Source organism: Syngnathus floridae, chromosome 21 (genome assembly GCF_059516105.1).
Source record: "Syngnathus floridae isolate MCC-2025c chromosome 21, RoL_Sflo_1.0, whole genome shotgun sequence".
NCBI classification, from domain to species: Eukaryota; Metazoa; Chordata; class Actinopteri; order Syngnathiformes; family Syngnathidae; genus Syngnathus; species Syngnathus floridae.
Window position 1 is genome coordinate 5,083,699 of NC_142433.1, and position 16,195 is coordinate 5,099,893.

At 43.3% G+C, this 16,195-nt stretch overlaps 5 protein-coding genes across 6 annotated transcripts; 1 reads left to right on the forward strand and 4 right to left on the reverse strand.

Moving 5' to 3' along the window:
* The first annotated feature begins 554 nt into the window (after window positions 1–554).
* On the forward strand, window positions 555–1,430 carry LOC148380082 (type-4 ice-structuring protein-like). The gene is made up of 4 exons (XM_088365612.1): window positions 555–644; window positions 728–793; window positions 871–997; window positions 1,086–1,430. Exons 2-4 carry the CDS (start codon window positions 748–750, stop codon window positions 1,297–1,299), a joined length of 387 nt encoding a protein of 128 aa, XP_088221738.1. The 5' UTR covers window positions 555–644; window positions 728–747; the 3' UTR covers window positions 1,300–1,430.
* On the reverse strand, window positions 1,112–5,527 carry LOC148380083 (polyadenylate-binding protein 1-like). Its single transcript, XM_088365602.1, has 14 exons — window positions 5,046–5,527; window positions 4,623–4,816; window positions 4,258–4,373; window positions 3,980–4,119; window positions 3,814–3,908; window positions 3,605–3,742; window positions 3,419–3,514; window positions 3,006–3,360; window positions 2,850–2,927; window positions 2,667–2,782; window positions 2,519–2,576; window positions 2,269–2,399; window positions 2,124–2,211; window positions 1,112–2,045 (listed from the first exon to the last, which is right to left on the reverse strand). Exons 1-13 carry the CDS (start codon window positions 5,209–5,211, stop codon window positions 2,146–2,148), a joined length of 1,749 nt encoding a protein of 582 aa, XP_088221728.1. The 5' UTR covers window positions 5,212–5,527; the 3' UTR covers window positions 1,112–2,045; window positions 2,124–2,145.
* Window positions 5,528–6,425: 898 nt separating this feature from the next.
* On the reverse strand, window positions 6,426–10,344 carry LOC148380084 (14-3-3 protein zeta-like). Of its 2 annotated transcripts, none has more exons than XM_088365608.1 (6): window positions 10,184–10,344; window positions 8,830–9,140; window positions 8,603–8,726; window positions 8,324–8,487; window positions 8,146–8,241; window positions 6,426–7,765 (listed from the first exon to the last, which is right to left on the reverse strand). In XM_088365608.1, the coding sequence occupies exons 2-6, from the start codon at window positions 9,124–9,126 to the stop codon at window positions 7,682–7,684; spliced, it is 765 nt and encodes a 254-aa protein (XP_088221734.1). In that variant the 5' UTR covers window positions 9,127–9,140; window positions 10,184–10,344; the 3' UTR covers window positions 6,426–7,681. The 2 variants fall into 2 exon arrangements, with proteins under 2 accessions (XP_088221734.1, XP_088221735.1); XM_088365609.1 differs by lacking the exon at window positions 10,184–10,344 and adding an exon at window positions 9,542–10,066.
* An 878-nt stretch (window positions 10,345–11,222) lies between these two features.
* On the reverse strand, window positions 11,223–12,803 carry znf706 (zinc finger protein 706). The gene is made up of 3 exons (XM_088365615.1): window positions 12,518–12,803; window positions 11,985–12,130; window positions 11,223–11,889 (listed from the first exon to the last, which is right to left on the reverse strand). The coding sequence occupies exons 2-3, from the start codon at window positions 12,117–12,119 to the stop codon at window positions 11,794–11,796; spliced, it is 231 nt and encodes a 76-aa protein (XP_088221741.1). The 5' UTR covers window positions 12,120–12,130; window positions 12,518–12,803; the 3' UTR covers window positions 11,223–11,793.
* Window positions 12,804–13,974: 1,171 nt separating this feature from the next.
* Window positions 13,975–15,319, reverse strand: LOC148380086 (uncharacterized). Its single transcript, XM_088365613.1, has 7 exons — window positions 15,221–15,319; window positions 15,043–15,164; window positions 14,585–14,639; window positions 14,472–14,514; window positions 14,331–14,394; window positions 14,190–14,258; window positions 13,975–14,115 (listed from the first exon to the last, which is right to left on the reverse strand). Exons 2-7 carry the CDS (start codon window positions 15,123–15,125, stop codon window positions 14,058–14,060), a joined length of 372 nt encoding a protein of 123 aa, XP_088221739.1. The 5' UTR covers window positions 15,126–15,164; window positions 15,221–15,319; the 3' UTR covers window positions 13,975–14,057.
* Window positions 15,320–16,195: the final 876 nt, after the last annotated feature.

Sequence of the window (16,195 nt, forward strand, 5' to 3'; positions counted from 1 at the left end):
AAGAAACTAATGAATGGATAATTTGTGATTTTTTTTGTTGTTGTTTAGTATCGGTGGCTGGTATTAGCAGTTTCTGCGATACCTAAAATTTGGTCGGGATAGCCCTGATACATTTGAAAGAATAATATAAATAATAAATAATAAACATTAAATAAATATAAATATTTAAAAAATTAAAATTAAAAATAATTTTTAAAAAAGTAAAATAAAAAAAATTATTTAAAAAATAAATAAATAAATAAAAGCCCAATTAACAAAAATTATGATTAACGGCAACAGTCAGGAAATTATATATTGTGTTTTCCAGGAAGCTTATGTGGCAGGACCAAATGTCCTGGCCTCTGCGTCATCATTTATCCACAAGTCATCAAGAGTTTGCTTCAGTCAACATGATAAGACAACTCTGCGCAACACACGCAAACACACCAACGCAGTTGGACTTTGGGTTCATTCAGCCAAGTGGAGCTCCCAGCAGCAAGGGTCACAATAATGTTTTGTCAGCGCCGCAACCTGTCCAATTGCATTCCGATATCTAGATCTCAGCCAATCACGATGAGGATCGCACACTGCTACCCCGACTATAAGAAAGGCTCCAAACGGGCAAGAAGCCACCATCATCCGGTCCGAATCCTCCTGTACCTCAGGTATGTTCTATCCTGCACATGAAGATTGTTTTACAAATTGTAGTAGCACATGTTAAAATAAGATGCCTGAAAATCTTTTCTAGGTCTCATCCAAACTGCAACCATGAAACTCATCATCGCCGCCCTTGTTGTGATCGCACTGGCTCAAGGTAGGACAATATTTTCACACAAATATCACAACGCAATCTTTCCACACTCGCTAAAAAAACAACTGCCGTTTCCACAGGGAGCCTTGCCGCCGATGCTTCTACTGAGCTGGAAGTTATCAGCCAGAAATTCGAGGAGATCAAGAACAAGATGACCGAGGAGCTGAACAAGCTGATCAACACTCAGGAGTTGAGCAGCCAGGCCCAGTGAGTACACAAACCCAAATTAAAATACACACCTTTAGAGAATATTCTTCAACAACCTGCCGCAATATGATATACTTTTGTGTCGCAGGGCTTTCCTGGAGCAGCAGAGGAACCAGTTTGAGCCCATGGTGACCCAGGTCCAGGAGCAGATGAGGGCAGCGGCCGCCAGCATGCAGGAGCAGATCGAGCCCATGGCCACCAACATCCAGACACAGATGCAGCCAATGGTGCAGAAGTTCCAGGAGCAGATGGAAGCCATCCTCAAGCAGCTGACCGAGCAGGCCAAAGCCCTGACCAACTAAAAAGTCAAAAAGGGAATCTGCAGCCATGGACTGACTCCCTTTTGGACTCCACACGTGTTTCCGTACCTTTGTGATATGGACGATTTCATCTCCAAAACCAAAGATGTGCAATAAAATCTTGAAACACAGCAGCATGTCTATCTGTTTTTTTCAACCAATAGGAGCAGGGGGTTGGTTTTTACTGACGGTAAGATGGAATCGTCAATTTGTTTGTGGGAGAGATGTTTATTTGACTTGGCCATTTGAGCGAACCAAATCTAAGGAATTAAAAAAAAAAAAAAAAAAAAAAAAGGGATACAAACAGCATGGGAATGTTTACTCAATAAGTAAATAGAAAAAAATACGGGCAGTCAAATCAAAGTGGCTCTTGGTACAGCTCAAACATTTCAAATGAGTACAAATATATATAGAACGGCACAAAAGACTCACTTCAAAACCCCTTCATAGAAAAATATTTCAATGTTGTCATTTCATTTAGCTAATAAAACATTTTTCTTCATATTTGATTTTGCTATTTTATGGTTTGTTTACTTGTATGATTTTTTTCTGTTGTATTCTGACTTTTTTTTTTTTACATTTGCTGGTATTCTACTTTTCGTTTACTTATATTCATTTTTTTAAATGTTGTTTTCTTGTATTTTGATCCTTTTGTTTTTCCTCTTATCTGTTTTTTGTTTGCTTGGGGGTGTTTCGCTCAGATCCTTCACTTCCTGCCATCAGTGTATCATAGCTTGAGGACGCCCTCACTGATAAGAAAAATCACAAAACGTGGAAAATATAAAGCACCTTCCACATGTGATAATTTCACACAATGTCTTTTTTACCTCAGGTGGGATTTGTGGAGCATCAGTAAACCTGCTGGGACGACTCCTTGGCCTGATGCGCCTGAAGGACGGCCACGGCCTCGTCCACCTACAACAATTTGTGAGCTCATTTTGGTGTGGACCAGGCGTTTTAAGAGCTTCTCACCTTTGAACTGAGAGATTCCGGGGACTCCAGCATGTGGAGGAGTTCCGAGTTGTCGATCTCCAACAACATGCCGGTGATCTTCCCTGCCAGGTCTTGATGCATGTTCTGGATGAGTGGGAACAAACACTCACCTGGAAGGAAAAGAGAATGCTCATTAAATTTTATGTTCCTCAGTGACTCCAGGGGGCTGAATTTTCTGTTATGTCCTAAATGTAGATTTCCATCTGCAGACTTGATCATGCAGGCTTACCCAGCATCTGCTTCTGTTCCAGTGGGGGAGCAGAAGCCAGAACGGAGGCCGTCAGAGGCTTCGGAGTATAACCAGAAGGCAGAGGAAGCAAAAAGAAGCAGGAAATTAACTAAATATGGACGTAGCAGTTTTGTCTCAAGTCATTTACCTGCGTAGGCTGCATGTGGTTGGAGGAGCTGCGGAGTCCCGATGCATACTTGTACTGAGGAACCACGCACACGGGGGACAGCGGGGAGTCGGGTCGGGGACTCAGACTTTGGGAGGCTGCAAGGACATCTATTTAGAAGCAGGTTGTACTTTTGGGAGGATTTAGGAATGAATGAGGACAGACCAGCCCCTTGGGAGGCAGAAGCAAAATTGGGCGGGCTTGGTGCCGAGGTCCGGGCGGCGCCGGGCATGTTCTGGTAGTCTGCGTGATATGAACCAGAGCGAAGCATGAACTCTGATGAACCACAAGGCAGCCACTGTGCTTGTCGTAAGCGGGTACCTGCTGTAGCCCAGCGAGGGCTTGGACACAGTTGAGCCACCTGAGCGGCCGGTGGAAAGTAAGCGGTGTTGCGGTTTTGCGCCTGAGGAACGGGCGCGATGAAGTAAGCCGGGGGCGGCCCGGCCTGGTAAGGGCTGATGACCTGGTTGGGCACGGGCCTCGTGTTGGTCATACGTTGGATGTACTGGCGGGTCAGGTAGGCCTGGCGCTCCTCCTTCCTTTGGGCCAGCGCCACGTACAGCGGCTTAGTGGCCACGATGCGGCCGTTCATCTCCGCCACCGCTTTGCTGGCCTCCTCCGAAGACGAGAAGCAGACAAATCCGAAGCCTTTGCTGCGCTCGCCCTGCGTCATTACCTGGACATTTTCAGCTGAGTCAGCGGCTGGCAAGGCGTGAAAAGGGCTGTGGTGGTACCTTGACGCTGGTTATGGCTCCGAAGGGCGCAAACTCTTTACGTAGGGATTCGTCATCAATGCTGTCGTCGAGGTTCTTTACGTACAAGTTGACACCCTGGAGGGCAAAATTTGATCTGGTCACTCCACAATATTATGTGCGTCCATGTTTATGTTGAAGAAAGTGTTTTGTTAGTTACAAACTGACCTGGTAGCGCGAGATGCGATCTTGTTTCATCTGCTCAAACATGCGCTTGAGCTCGGCCTGACGCTCCACTTTCTTTTGGGCGCGGCTGACGTAAATCATCCTGCCGTGAAACTCCTTCCCGTTCATCTCATCCACCGCCTAATGTGGCAACCATAACAAATAGATGAATTGACATACTGCCACCTCTGGCAACCCCCATTTTGTTTTACCTTCTGGGCGTCCTCGTGCCTGGCGAAGCTGACAAAGCCGAAGCCTCGACACGAACCGTGCTCATCCATCATCACTCGGACGCTGGTGGTGTTCCCTAGGCGACACAGGACAGTAAAGTAACCAGCCAGGGCGCTCACAAAAGACTTGCGGGAGGAACCGACTGACCGTAAGTCCTGAAGATATCCCTCAACATGTTGTCATCCACGTCATCGCCAAAGTTTTTCACGTACACGTTGGTAAACTCCTTAGCTCGGACGGCCAGCTCGGGCTCGCGCTCTTTGCGGGATTTGAAGTGGCCCACAAATCTGTTCAAATGGGGATCAAATGTAAAAAGTAGGCAGTTGTCTTTTCACAACATAACCTTCCACCTGCCACCATTTACTAACACCAAATAAGGCTGAGCTGTTCTAGTAGGCTCAATTGTTGCGAAGTAAATAACATACATTTTTCTGTCCTTTATAATCTTGCCGTTCATCTCCACGATGGCTCTCTCGGCCGCCTCCTGAGTCTCAAAGTGCACAAAGCCGTAGCCCTTCGAGCCGTTCTCATCGCAGACCACCTACAGCAGAAGCAAAGTGTTCTTCGACAATATCCAATTAGAAATTGAAACGATGCAAAATTGGCACTTTGATGCACGTCTACAAATATATTTCTACCTTGATCCCTGAATTTAATTTCTACAGGGGAATTTTTACTGTTCATTTATGTTGCCCTTTAAGGGGCGTGGCCTAGAAGCTGAATCTGAGTTGCATTCAATTGTCACGTTCAATTAAAAGTTTGTTTGCGACTGTGTGAAACTTTTTAATACCTTGCCGGACAGGATGTTGCCAAAAAAGGAGAAAATGTCGTACAGGACGTTGTTGTCGATGGAGCGGTCCAAGTTTTTGATGAAGATGTTGCCCACGCCGCTCTTCCTTAGCGAAGGGTCCCGCTGCCACCACATAATACGCATGGGTTGGCCCTTGATCAGTTCAAAGTTCATCGTATCCAGCGCATGTTCGGCTGTGGGAAGAAAAAAAAAATCTGGTTTATATTAAAATATAATTTGTTAAATGGGGTATGGAGACCACTGGGTTAGTCATTTAGTGCTTAGCAAGACTTTTTGCATAAAGCTCTATTATTCTAGGGCCGGGTTGAGACTCAAATCTGGAATCTGTCAACTGTGAAGCTCACTGAGTGCTAAATGTGCATGAATGGATGATTGTGTTATTATGTCTTTGCTCTTATTTACCGTCTGCAAGCTGCTGGAAGTTGACGCACGCATATCCCAGCGAGCGCCCAGTCATCATGTCTCGGCACACGCGGATGGACAAAATGATTCCCACTCGACTCAATCGTTCATAAAGGATGGCTTCTGTCACATCCGCGTGCAAGTCACCCACATATAGTGCGGCCATGGTTGGCCAAAAATCAAAATGAACTCTTTTGTGTTAATAATTCCTCGGGCTGGGAGAAAAAGTTTTTGTCAGGGCTTTGACAAAATAATTGCTATATATATTTTTTGAAATAAACATAAAATCACATTAAATAGAGCAGCACAGATTTCTAACGGGGCTGTGGCCCCCCCTACCCCCGGTGTAGCGCCGTCCCTGTTTTCCACCGGTGAATTACCGAACCCCGCAGGGGTTATGTGAAAGCACCGACGAGCTTTTGTATCAATATTTTTATTTATTTACTTATTCTAAGTTGTCAAGGCTCACCGGTTCCATGTGACTGACGCGCGTCACAAACGTCACATAAAAAGAAAAAAAATCACCTCACCGTGGGTTGAGCACAATTGGCACTTTATTACATCATGAAAAAGTAACAGAAACACGTACGGGATAATAGCCTGGACGTCAGGCGTCGTACTTTCGTGCCTTATTCCGACGTTTTAGACGCATTTCCGGGACACAAAAGTGAGTTTTTGACAGTAGTTGCAATATTAGGGAGAACCGCGCGCCTTAATAAAAGGTCAAATAATACGATTTGGTGGGGATATAGTTGTTCATTTTTGTGGAAGGTGTTTTTTGTACAAGCTGAGAGCAAATAAATAAAATAAATACGACTGGGTGCATTTACGGTCCCCATAATTAAGAGGCTTTAAGGAATCACAGAGCTTTTACAAGTCCACAATTGACAAAAATTGCCAACATATCCTAAAACTCTCCAAAGAAGCCGACATACACCAGATTACATAGACACAGTCCAGTTTTGATACTTAAATTATTCGTCCTTTTGTATTTAGCTGTTCCCCGAAATGAGATTCACTTATAATTGAGCTTTAGTGACATCTAGTGGCCATTTGGTATAACGTCGTTCGATTCTCTCCCATCTCTCATTTTATTGGCATTTCTTTGATAATACCAAGTTAAAAATTAGCGTTATCTTTGAAAACGTACACATTTGGAATACTATTTGACAAAGTGCTTTATGTTAGTTATGTCATGTTTAAATATAATAGAATCATATTGTGACATATGTACATTTTGACATAACATTCTAAATAAGATTTTCTTACTTGTCTTACCACATTCCATAAACAATCTTTTCCTCAGATCGGCTGCAGAGGTGTTGATGTGAAAGTCTGCGTAGTGATTGCAGTCATGTGAACACAAAAGCAGAACACGTGTAGCACAACATACTTGGATTTAATGTTTTAATTGGTCTCACATGAAAGCACATAACCAAATAACGTACTTTGAGAGTGCTACCTGCAACATGTTTCAAATCCTGCATCCCATTTTTTTTTTTTTTAATTTCCATCGTGTTTTTTTTTTTTACCCACCATTGATTAGAAGAAACCAGCACTAATTTGTGTCGACTAAATGGTCCAAAACGCAGTTTCCTAGTTACTTAGCAAATTAGCATTAACTTTGACTTCCAAAACGGACGGCGCAAATGCTTCACCTGGTTCAAGCTAAATCCTAAGCAAAATCAAATTTAAAAAAATAAAATAAGTGCCAATTTCAAAGCACACCTACCTCTCACGCCACACTACGAGAAACGCATACATTCCTGGGGTCAAAGAGGGAATAAAATACACACAAATAGGTAATACAAAATAAACACCTTGATAGAAAAAGTAGCAAAACAAAGTTACAGTATCAGGCCGTTTTTTGTTTTGTTAAAAAGGCAAAGTATGCAGGATATAAACTGAAGAAAATGGCAGCGTGATGGAACGTAACTGTCACATCAAAAAAAAAAAGAAAAATGTTGGACACACAAAAAAAAAAGTCCATTCACACAAAGAACCTTAGCAAGTATGCTACTCGAGCGCATCTAGAACCCACTGAGCCAGTGTGACGCATGTACCTTCCGTAAAAAGTAACAACTGGGTGACGTGAAAACGACAAACGTTGACCACGGTCTAACCGCTAATTTTGTCAGATGAAACCTGGATTTGTGTGCGTGTGTAAACCGGACAAGTATCAGACCTGGATGACCATTTTTTTGTTTCAGTTGATGTGTTTCAAAGTTTTTTTTTGCGGACCCAAGTGTCACACTAGTTCAAGTAAAAACATACAAAGTATCAAAATATAGTTTGAGGTTCGTTTTTGTCCTGTAACAGTGGCAGCTTGCTACCATAAACTACGGTCTAATTTGGAACTTTAAAAAAAATAATAAAAAAAAGAGGGATACATAGGGACTTAACTAAAAACATTGTTTGACACATTGAGTAATGCTCATTCAAAAATAAAAATCAGTGGTGTTCTTTTGATGAACATATTGTAATTTACACGCTGTGAGCGGAGCGTAAACATACATATATGTGCATGTATGAGCACACGCACAAGCACACACACACACAACTTAGGCTGGTGAGAGGTAATAATTAAAAAAAAAAAAAAAGTATTTTTTGTTTTGTTTTTCATCTTACAGAGGAGTTCAGTTCTTGTCTGCTGCCTCTGGCGGCGCATCCGCTGGGGCTTCCGTCTCGTCGCTCTCTGTCTGTACGTCAGACATCCACAGCTGCCATTGAAAAGAAAAAAAATCATCAAATTAAATTAAATACACACAAGCGCTGAGCCAGGGTCAAATACAGCAGCTCATGACACACACGTTGGGAAATGGGACGTTGCTCACAGCCACACCCTCAAATCTTATGAGTCACCGCTTGTGAGCCCAAGTTGGCAAAAAATGTGACAAGATTTATTACACACAAGCAGGAGCGAGCTCACGTTTAAAAAAAAAAAAATAATAAATCAGAAAATTTCTTTAGATGTTAATCAGTAGGAAGATTAATTTCCGCCTATGAGAAAGCTGAGTAAGCTTCACTAGAAGGAAAAAAAAAAATAATAAAAAAATAATCGAGGATACAGTCAAACGTAGGAAAGCGCAAGGCAACTCACAGTCAGATTGTCACGGAGCAGCTGCATGATCAAGGTGCTGTCTTTGTGCGAGTCGCTGCTGAGCGAGTCCAGCTGGCCAAGGGCGTCGTCGAAGGCCTGCAAAGCGAGTCGGCCGAGCGTTTAAACAGTCATCTTCAGCAGAGAAAAAGAAAATTGACAGGCGCGCAAGGTTCAATACTTTTTTGGCGAGGTTGCAGGCCTCTGCGGGCGAGTTGTCAATCTCGTAGTAGAAAACGGAAAAGTTAAGAGCCAGGCCCAGGCGGATGGGATGAGTGGGCTGCATGTCACTGTAGCTGATGTCCAAGGCTTCCTGGTAGGATTTTTTGGAGTTTTCGATGATTTCTGTCAGGAGGGTGCAAATTGAAACCATCACAATTACACAGTCCAAGTACTGGAAAGTCTTTTTTTTTTTTCTGTAAATGTCCTTGACTGAGCCAAGCTTGGACATTTGACTCACCGGCCTTCTCGGTCCCAGAGGCCACCTCCGCCAGGTAGCGATAGTAATCGCCCTTCATCTTCAGGTAGAAGACCTTGCTGTCGGCAGCAGAAGCTTTGGGAATCAGATGATTGTTGAGTAGGTCCTGTCAGACAGAAAACATTTTGCTCATGATAATGCTGGTCAACAGACTACAATATTTCTTCGCAAAAGGACACATCTCGGATGAAAGTTTGAGTGTTACTCACCAGAACTTCATTACAGATGTCGTTGAGCTCCTTCTCGATCTTCACCCTGTACTCTTTGGCCAGGCTGGCCTTGCTGCTGTCCTCCGACTTCTGCTCTATGCTGGACACCACCCTCCACGAGGACCTTCGGGCGCCCACCACGTTCTTGTAGGCAACTGAGAGCAGGTTGCGGTCCTCGTTGGACAGCTCCTCATCATTGCTCCCCGTCACCTCCTTCATGGCCGCCGCCATGTCATCGTAGCGCTCGGCCTGCTCTGCCAGTCTGGCTTGCTGCACCAGGGTCTCCCTGTCCGACATGGCTGCTGCGTTGGCTGCAAGCGTGTGTTCGACATGACAAAGGTGAGGGGGGGACAGGTATCAAGGTGAGGTTTACAGATTTTATTTTCTTGTTTTTTTACAAGTAAATCAGTCATGCGACAAGGACACTGTACCATCCACGAACAACCCAGGCAACCATCTTAGGGTGTTAAAGAAAGAACACACAAAAAATACTGAAATAGGTCGAACCGAAAATAGTTTTTTTCCTAAATTCAATACATCCTCAGGGATGGTTGACTGACAGATGAAATTGTCAAGTGGCTCACCACGAGCGAGGACCTTTTCTCAAAATGGTAGCCGTTATTTGACGACAGGTAAAAACATGTACCTTATGCAAAAGTACGCATCTCCCCTACTCTTTTAAAAGCTTTAAAGAAATGAGGCGCCGTCTTACCGTGTGACTCGAGAAGGCCGTTTTAGAAAATGAACATTTACAGTCAAAATGGCACTACTAGCCTGTGAGTCACATCCACCTGCGCCCTTCTATGGAATGTCGGCGAACCAGGTTTGGCATACACACCTGCACCAGACAAAAATACACACCCAAACCACTAGTCTAGAATGGAATGTAAAAATCTGTGCATTTAAAACATTGCGCGGGTTTTTTTGTGAGAATTTATTTGTGCTGGTGGGACGTGGAAATGAAAGGAGACTAGCTTGCACAATCGCTAGTCGCTAGTGAACGCCCTTTTTTCCCCTCGGCTTCCCGGAAAACATGCCCGAAAAAAAATGCCGTAGTTGGGTTAAGTTGATCATTAAAGGTCGGTTGTTTCAAGGTCAATTCAGTGCACACGAAGAATCGTCGTCATTTGTGAATAATAGGAGGGAAACGAAGCCGTGCAACGCGGTCGCGTGAGCCAGCCGAACAATGAGCGAGCATCACCACCGCGGTTCTCCATTCAAGCGAGCCCGAGCCGGAACCCTCCCCCCGCTGGCCCTGACTGCATTTTTACGACCCCGCCCGGCATCGACGGAGAAATGGCCCGGCTGTCGGTGCGCTGGAGCGGGGACTCCCCCCGCCTCCACTGCGACTAACCTGTGGTGGTCGTTAAAACGGCGCTTGTGTCTTGTTTCCTGACTCCCGATTCCTGATTCACGGGACGCACAGCTGATGATGGCTCGCTCGTTCGTTCGCTCGCTCGCTCGTGCTCCGGCTCGTCCACGGGGTTTCCCTCCAATCAAAGCCGAAGCAGCAGGGTCGCGCTGGGACGGGTGACGTCACCACCCGGTTGCCAGGGCAACTGCAGAAAGGAGGGGAAAATGGCGATGAGGAATATGCTGAAGCATTTACCGAAAATATATTATACAGAAAGTGGGTGGGCATTTTTTAAACTATATAAAAATATTTCTTTTTCTGTTTTGACTTTTCTGACACTGTTACTTTTCATTCCAGCGTCTTTTTGTTCTTTTTTTAAAATATTATTTCCTTTACTCATTGTATCCATCACATCAATTTGTTCATGAATCCTAACTTTGTCTCAAACCTACTTTTCTGCATTCTTTCCTTTATTCCCTTCTTGTCATACCTGTTTTTATTAATTCAACCTTACAGCCTTCCGTTGCATAAACCTGCTTTTGTTCTCATTTCCTTCCTGAACTTCCCCTTCTAAATCTGTCTTCCAATTTTCTCCCTTCAGATCCACATATCACAGAGCAGCAAATACTAGAAAAAATCTTTGATGAAAGCTTCCTAAGTGACTAACGTGGGAACTGTGCTCCATTCATCAGGTTTTGCCAGTGACGTTTTGGGTGGGGTTTCAAGTTTCGCCATGTCGGCAGCTGAGGCAAGGAAACTTCCTTGAACTGCCTTAAAAAAAAAAAAAAAAAATGCACTCACAAAAGCTGTTGCCACAACAACTTCCCGAGCCTGAATTTTAACATTGAGAACGGAATTGTGCAGTTCCCACAAGGCTGTGTCTGAAAATAGATGACCTATAACTGCTGGGAATTCATTCTTTCACCTCATTAATCCAGCTAATTTCATTTTGCGCCACTTTTGTTTTAACCCACCCTGGGGCTTCACTGATTTGACTAACTGTACAAATGTAGGAACAAATTCAACCAAGAGGCCGATGTACCACAAAGTAAAATTTAATAAAACACTATAATACAGTGAGCATACATTCCAGTTCCTGACACTTTCCTGTAAATTGTTAAATCTTTGCTTTTTTTTATTTATTTATTTTTTTATTAGCAGCCTGGCCAGTTAGTGACGAGCCAATATTGAGGTTTGGAATTAGCAAGGTGAGACGAATACAGTGTTAAACAATGACACGTGTTAGCACTATGACCCCTCGTACGACGAAAGTCATTGAAATCACGTGCATGGCCCCCAAACCAGGTCTAACCCTGGCGCAAGAGCAGCGCTAGGGGGAAAAAAATATAACCGTCACATATTTACGATGATGGCTCAGCAGACAATTATTCCATGTGCAGGACACATCAAGAAGTCTTCATTTGTCACCGGGCGGCAAATCAAACCTATATGGTTCATTTACTTTTCATTTCCCATTTGGCGACATCACTCTTAATGTTTTAAATCAAAAAGAATCAAGAAGAGTGCAGAGCTGGTACAAGAGGAACCTCACCGAAGTAGTCATCTTCCAAGTGAGAGAGGAGGGCAAAGGGTGGCGGGCACTTTGTTTTTTATGCCTCCACGCCTTCCAGCTCAGGGGGGAGAGGTGATTTGGGATGCTTACTCTCAAAATGCTGCTTGAAGGTTTTGGGGTCAGGCATCTGGGACTGTGTGGAAGAGAAACACAGACTGCATTACTGCATGAACTGCCAATTCTAAACACAGTGAAACTTTGAAAACGAAATTAAATGTATACACTTACCCGGCACACGGCACAGGTGAAGACAAGCGCTGCCTTGGCTGCCGTCTTCTGGTCGTGCCCCTTAGCCTTCTTCATCTCTGCCTGCTTCTTGGCGTTCTTCTGCTGCGACTGGAACTTCTGATGTCCGCGGGCCATGGTGATCAAATCTAAATAATGAAATGTGAGATTTGAATCACTTGTTTTGACCTACGCAAGCTTTCGTTTTGAATAATCGATTGAGCAACATAAGGGGAAATTAGAGCTAACACAATCTGACGGTCAACCACAGCGTGCTCAACTACAATACGTGAATGGGGTTGTGCATACGATTTTTAGACCTTAAAATTTCTTAAAATGTAACATAATGTCCGATATCGCTTAAATATTGACAATTTGGCAAAAGGGGACAGTGGTTGTAACCTGGATTAGCATTCCAGCTAGCAAGCCCCCCCTCATTAGGCAACGTAGTGGGCATTGGCTTAGTGCTAGTTAGCAACACCAGCACGCCAATTTTATCCAATTTTTTTTATCTTACGGATATGTCCTGAACTTACCTCGTAAAAGTAGTATGGGAGTCGTACTTGTTCCAACGAACCCGCAACAAAAAATGTGACAGCTGCTAAATTCACACCGACAAGTTGACGTCACTGATAGATTCAAAGACTATCGTAAATACAAGTGTTTGGGATCCAAATATCCACAATTTAACGAGAAAAAAAAATGAATATCATCATTGTCCGATGAACACTTCTCTTTAAGTCCTTGTGCTAAATCAGGGGTGCACAAGGATGTTAAAGATGTTTTTTAGTCTGAAAATATACCAATGTGGTGGCGCTGTTGTTGTTCGAAATGTCATTCCGCTTTTCTGCCAGGTTGTCAAACGCGCTTGGTTCCAGTTGAATTGACCTTTCTCGGCTACCATACACACGCCAGTTCACCGCGCACCTCTTCCGGTGACGACTAGCCGTGTTTTTAGTAAGTATAACAAACTTTTCAAGCACTCTATTTGCCGTTTACATGTAAATATGGTCATTTTGTCACGGGCTCCTCGAGTTTATTTGTTGCTCGCTAGCTATCGTACAATACTATCAACAAAGGTGGCTTGTCAGAGAGCACGCCCACAAGTGGCACTCAGCTGTCGATCAAACGTTAATCAAGAACTGTGTTTGACCTACATGTTGTTTTCCAAACAACAAAAACGTTTTGTATGTTTTCCACGCAAAAGATGATGGAGGCTCCACGTCGGCTGCTGATCGTCTACTTGGACATATTTTCAAAAGGTACTGCATGTTGCTTTTCCTTCTTTTTTTCCTACTATGTAGTATTATGCTTTCTGTGACTAGAGAAGGTCGAAACACCGGCACGGTCTAATGAGACGTAATAATATTTTGTAAAGATAATTTAATCCGTGCTTTGAGTTATTCGACGGTTGCCAGGTGAATTAGGCAGTGGGTAACAGTAGATTGGACATAAGTTTCAGAAGTTGTGGTCAAAAGACATTTTTTAAATAAGTGGGGTGGGTGCAGTACAACATGTTTCCCGCAGAGAGCGCCAATGCTCTATAGTTGAGTATTCTATTACTGTTTCGGTCCTTTCATAGTTTATGATATTCGTTGTTAAATAAAGTGTTAAAAGTAGGAGCGTGTCATTAAACCTGCCAAGGAAATAGTTTAACAAAAAAGAACAAATTAAAAAATAAGTTGTGGTCAAGACATTTAAATAAGTGGGGTGGGTACAGTACTACATGTTTCCCGCAGAGGGCGTTAATGCTCTATAGTTGAGTTGAGTATTCTATAACTGTTTCGGTCCTTTCATAGTTTGTGATGTTCGATGTTAAAGTGTTTGTGTTTGAGAATGAAGTAGTGAGAGTTCAAGTGCTCTTTGTAATCAAATTGATTTTTGATCAAATTCAAAGTAAGAGCACCTGTTGCTGAAGGCAAACTTTCCGCTTTCTGGACCAGGGTTTGCCAACTCTGCCTGTAAAGAAAAGGAACATTGACAAAGACTCAAATTTAAGTTTACTGTTTTTATTTTTAACTAGGCTGGAACCTTCCGCTGAAGATTTTGGGTCGTTTGTGCACTTGAATTTTAAGACTAGTAACAGGAGGATGAACTCCTGAAACGTTGCAAAGATTCTCCTGGACAGCCACACCTGCACACAACAAAAGGGAACAGTCAAGTTGATTTGCACGTCTCAACACTGAAAATGGAGACAGCCTTGAGTACCTATGGCACAGTATTGGAGAACTTCTAGGCCCAGCAGGTGAAGGGTTTTTCCTCCTCCTGGAAGCTGCACTGCGAGAAAGAAAAAAGCAGGTTAGTATTCTTAACATGCCATGGTGCCAAATTTTTGCTAAGTTTTGTTACCAGTCAGCATGTTGGACAGGAAGTTTATCATGACTCCTTGTTTGACTGCCTGCACCAGCACCACCTGAAACAAAAAAAACGAGTCTAGCATTTTGATTTGTCACGTTTATCATTAAACAGATTCAAACCTGGAGCATTTACTTATGTCAATCCATGCAGCAGGTACCAGGTCCTTTGTCTCCACCTGGTGGACAAAACGGGAAGAAAATTAATATGCTGAAATAAATTGGCCAAATTGTGCCTGTGTGTTTCACCAATAGAAGAAAGCAGGGGCAGCTCTGGACTTCTCTCCAGGCGCAGTTTGTTGGCCTGAAAGACACAGGAACGTTAGAACCCATCTAGTGTTAAGTTTTCAGTCATTGTTCAGCAGGAGTCTACTTGCAAAGGTCTCATGAAGCAAGGGCTCACAGGACAGCAAGTCGGCCATTTTGAAACCTGCAGACACAAAGGAAAAAGGTTAGTTTAATAATAAATGTCCAAATAAAAACGGAATTTTTGCCTTTTTTGCAGTCAATCTGGTTCTTCTGTGGCAGATGCAGGCCTGTGGTCAGAAATGAGACTATTAGATGCAGTTGATTAAAAGGGTTTAAGTGCGAATCCACTTTATTCAGCTCGTTTTGAAGAGTCGCACCTGTAGACAGATTAGACAATGCGCATGCAGCAAAATATTTGATTAATTCTGTTGTGAATTTATGCAAACGTTTTGTCTTACCTTCGGGATAACGACGTTTGATGCAATTTAAGGTCGTCGAAGATGTTAACTCCCAACGACAGAGAAACCTTTTTAGCTTGCATGTTAGCAAGGCGTAAGCACGTCCAAACTGCACCTTGGCGCTAAAAGAGAGAAAAAGCAGTTAATTTTAAAAGGCTAAGAAATCGTAAAAAGTCACCTTGTCAAAGTTTTCAACGGTGCATGCTGTGGAAAAGCGTGCGGCGCAGCAGGTGGACCAGCACGACGTGACGCTGTCAGAAGTGAGCAAGACATTGATTGTCGCGTTTGTGACGTCTTAAATAGTATTTTTGTGATGACGTCATTAACAAGCATAAGGGGGGAAAAAATAGAAGTTTTATGCTTTGTGCAGAAGCGAGAGTAAAATTGCAAAGTGCTACCTGAAGCAGTACGCGGGACGCGAACCAGAGTCTTCACATTTGGGAGGCTGAGTCTTTAACCATTCGACAACAGCCTATTCAGAGTGCTGTCTGATTTATGTGTATTTGTAGACCATTTTGAACATATTTGAAGGATAAAGTTGGAAGTACAAAGAAGCGAGTGGTGTAAACGTCTCTCAAGTGGCCGGACGGTTAAAGTCTTCCCCTTACATGCACGACACCCTGGGTTCGATTCTTGCTGCGTCTACCGTTTGATTTGCAAACGATAGACGGAGTGGGTCTCGAACCCGAGTCGTCCGATCTGAAGCGCAGAATTTTAGCATTCGGCCACATTGCCGTGGAAATCGCGCATTTCTGTTCTGTATTTAAGGTAGATGTTCAAAGTAATGCATAAATACGAATAATCAAACTCGATTGTTAAGATCTCAACTGGTCTTGTGGTTAAAGCTTTTACCTTGAGTGCAGGAGAACCGAGTTCGAATCTCACTCATGGTTCTGGGTAATATGTAAATGTTATCAGAGCGGGACTCGAACCCGGGTCTCCTAATCACCAGGCCAAATCTTATACTGCTTGACCATTTTTTCACAGAAATTTCGAATTTTTTTTTTAAAGTCATGACTATTACCAGAAAGATGAGTGAAACTAATGCAATTAGGGGAAGTGTGGTATCCCTTACGAAGAGGTCAACTGAGACTGATCATGTCCCTCCTGGACCTTGGTCGCCGACTTCCTCCTCACACAATCAGCAAGTTGA

What these genes read in the sequence shown, in the direction of transcription:
- LOC148380082 (XM_088365612.1), top strand. Translation starts at nt 748, where the DNA reads ATGAAACTCATCATCGCCGCCCTTGTTGTGATCGCACTGGCTCAAG. An exon ending in TGTGATCGCACTGGCTCAAG is followed by an intron (nt 794 to 870) that starts GTAGGACAATAT and finishes CCGTTTCCACAG; the next exon opens with GGAGCCTTGCCGCCGATGCT. An exon ending in GAGTTGAGCAGCCAGGCCCA is followed by an intron (nt 998 to 1,085) that starts GTGAGTACACAA and finishes TTTGTGTCGCAG; the next exon opens with GGCTTTCCTGGAGCAGCAGA.
- LOC148380083 (XM_088365602.1), bottom strand. Translation starts at nt 5,211, where the DNA reads ATGGCCGCACTATATGTGGGTGACTTGCACGCGGATGTGACAGAAGCC. An exon ending in GGAACAGAAGCAGATGCTGG is followed by an intron (nt 2,400 to 2,518) that starts GTAAGCCTGCAT and finishes TTTTCCTTCCAG; the next exon opens with GTGAGTGTTTGTTCCCACTC. An exon ending in CGGAATCTCTCAGTTCAAAG is followed by an intron (nt 2,212 to 2,268) that starts GTGAGAAGCTCT and finishes AAATTGTTGTAG; the next exon opens with GTGGACGAGGCCGTGGCCGT.
- LOC148380084 (XM_088365608.1), bottom strand. Translation starts at nt 9,126, where the DNA reads ATGTCGGACAGGGAGACCCTGGTGCAGCAAGCCAGACTGGCAGAGCAG. An exon ending in ACATCTGTAATGAAGTTCTG is followed by an intron (nt 8,727 to 8,829) that starts GTGAGTAACACT and finishes TCTGTCTGACAG; the next exon opens with GACCTACTCAACAATCATCT. An exon ending in CCTGCAACCTCGCCAAAAAA is followed by an intron (nt 8,242 to 8,323) that starts GTATTGAACCTT and finishes CTCGCTTTGCAG; the next exon opens with GCCTTCGACGACGCCCTTGG.
- znf706 (XM_088365615.1), bottom strand. Translation starts at nt 12,119, where the DNA reads ATGGCCCGCGGACATCAGAAGTTCCAGTCGCAGCAGAAGAACGCCAAG. An exon ending in TCACCTGTGCCGTGTGCCGG is followed by an intron (nt 11,890 to 11,984) that starts GTAAGTGTATAC and finishes TCTTCCACACAG; the next exon opens with TCCCAGATGCCTGACCCCAA.
- LOC148380086 (XM_088365613.1), bottom strand. Translation starts at nt 15,125, where the DNA reads ATGCAAGCTAAAAAGGTTTCTCTGTCGTTGGGAGTTAACATCTTCGAC. An exon ending in CAAACGTCGTTATCCCGAAG is followed by an intron (nt 14,640 to 15,042) that starts GTAAGACAAAAC and finishes TGTGTCTTTCAG; the next exon opens with GCCAACAAACTGCGCCTGGA. An exon ending in TGCTGCATGGATTGACATAA is followed by an intron (nt 14,395 to 14,471) that starts GTAAATGCTCCA and finishes TTTTTGTTTCAG; the next exon opens with GTGGTGCTGGTGCAGGCAGT.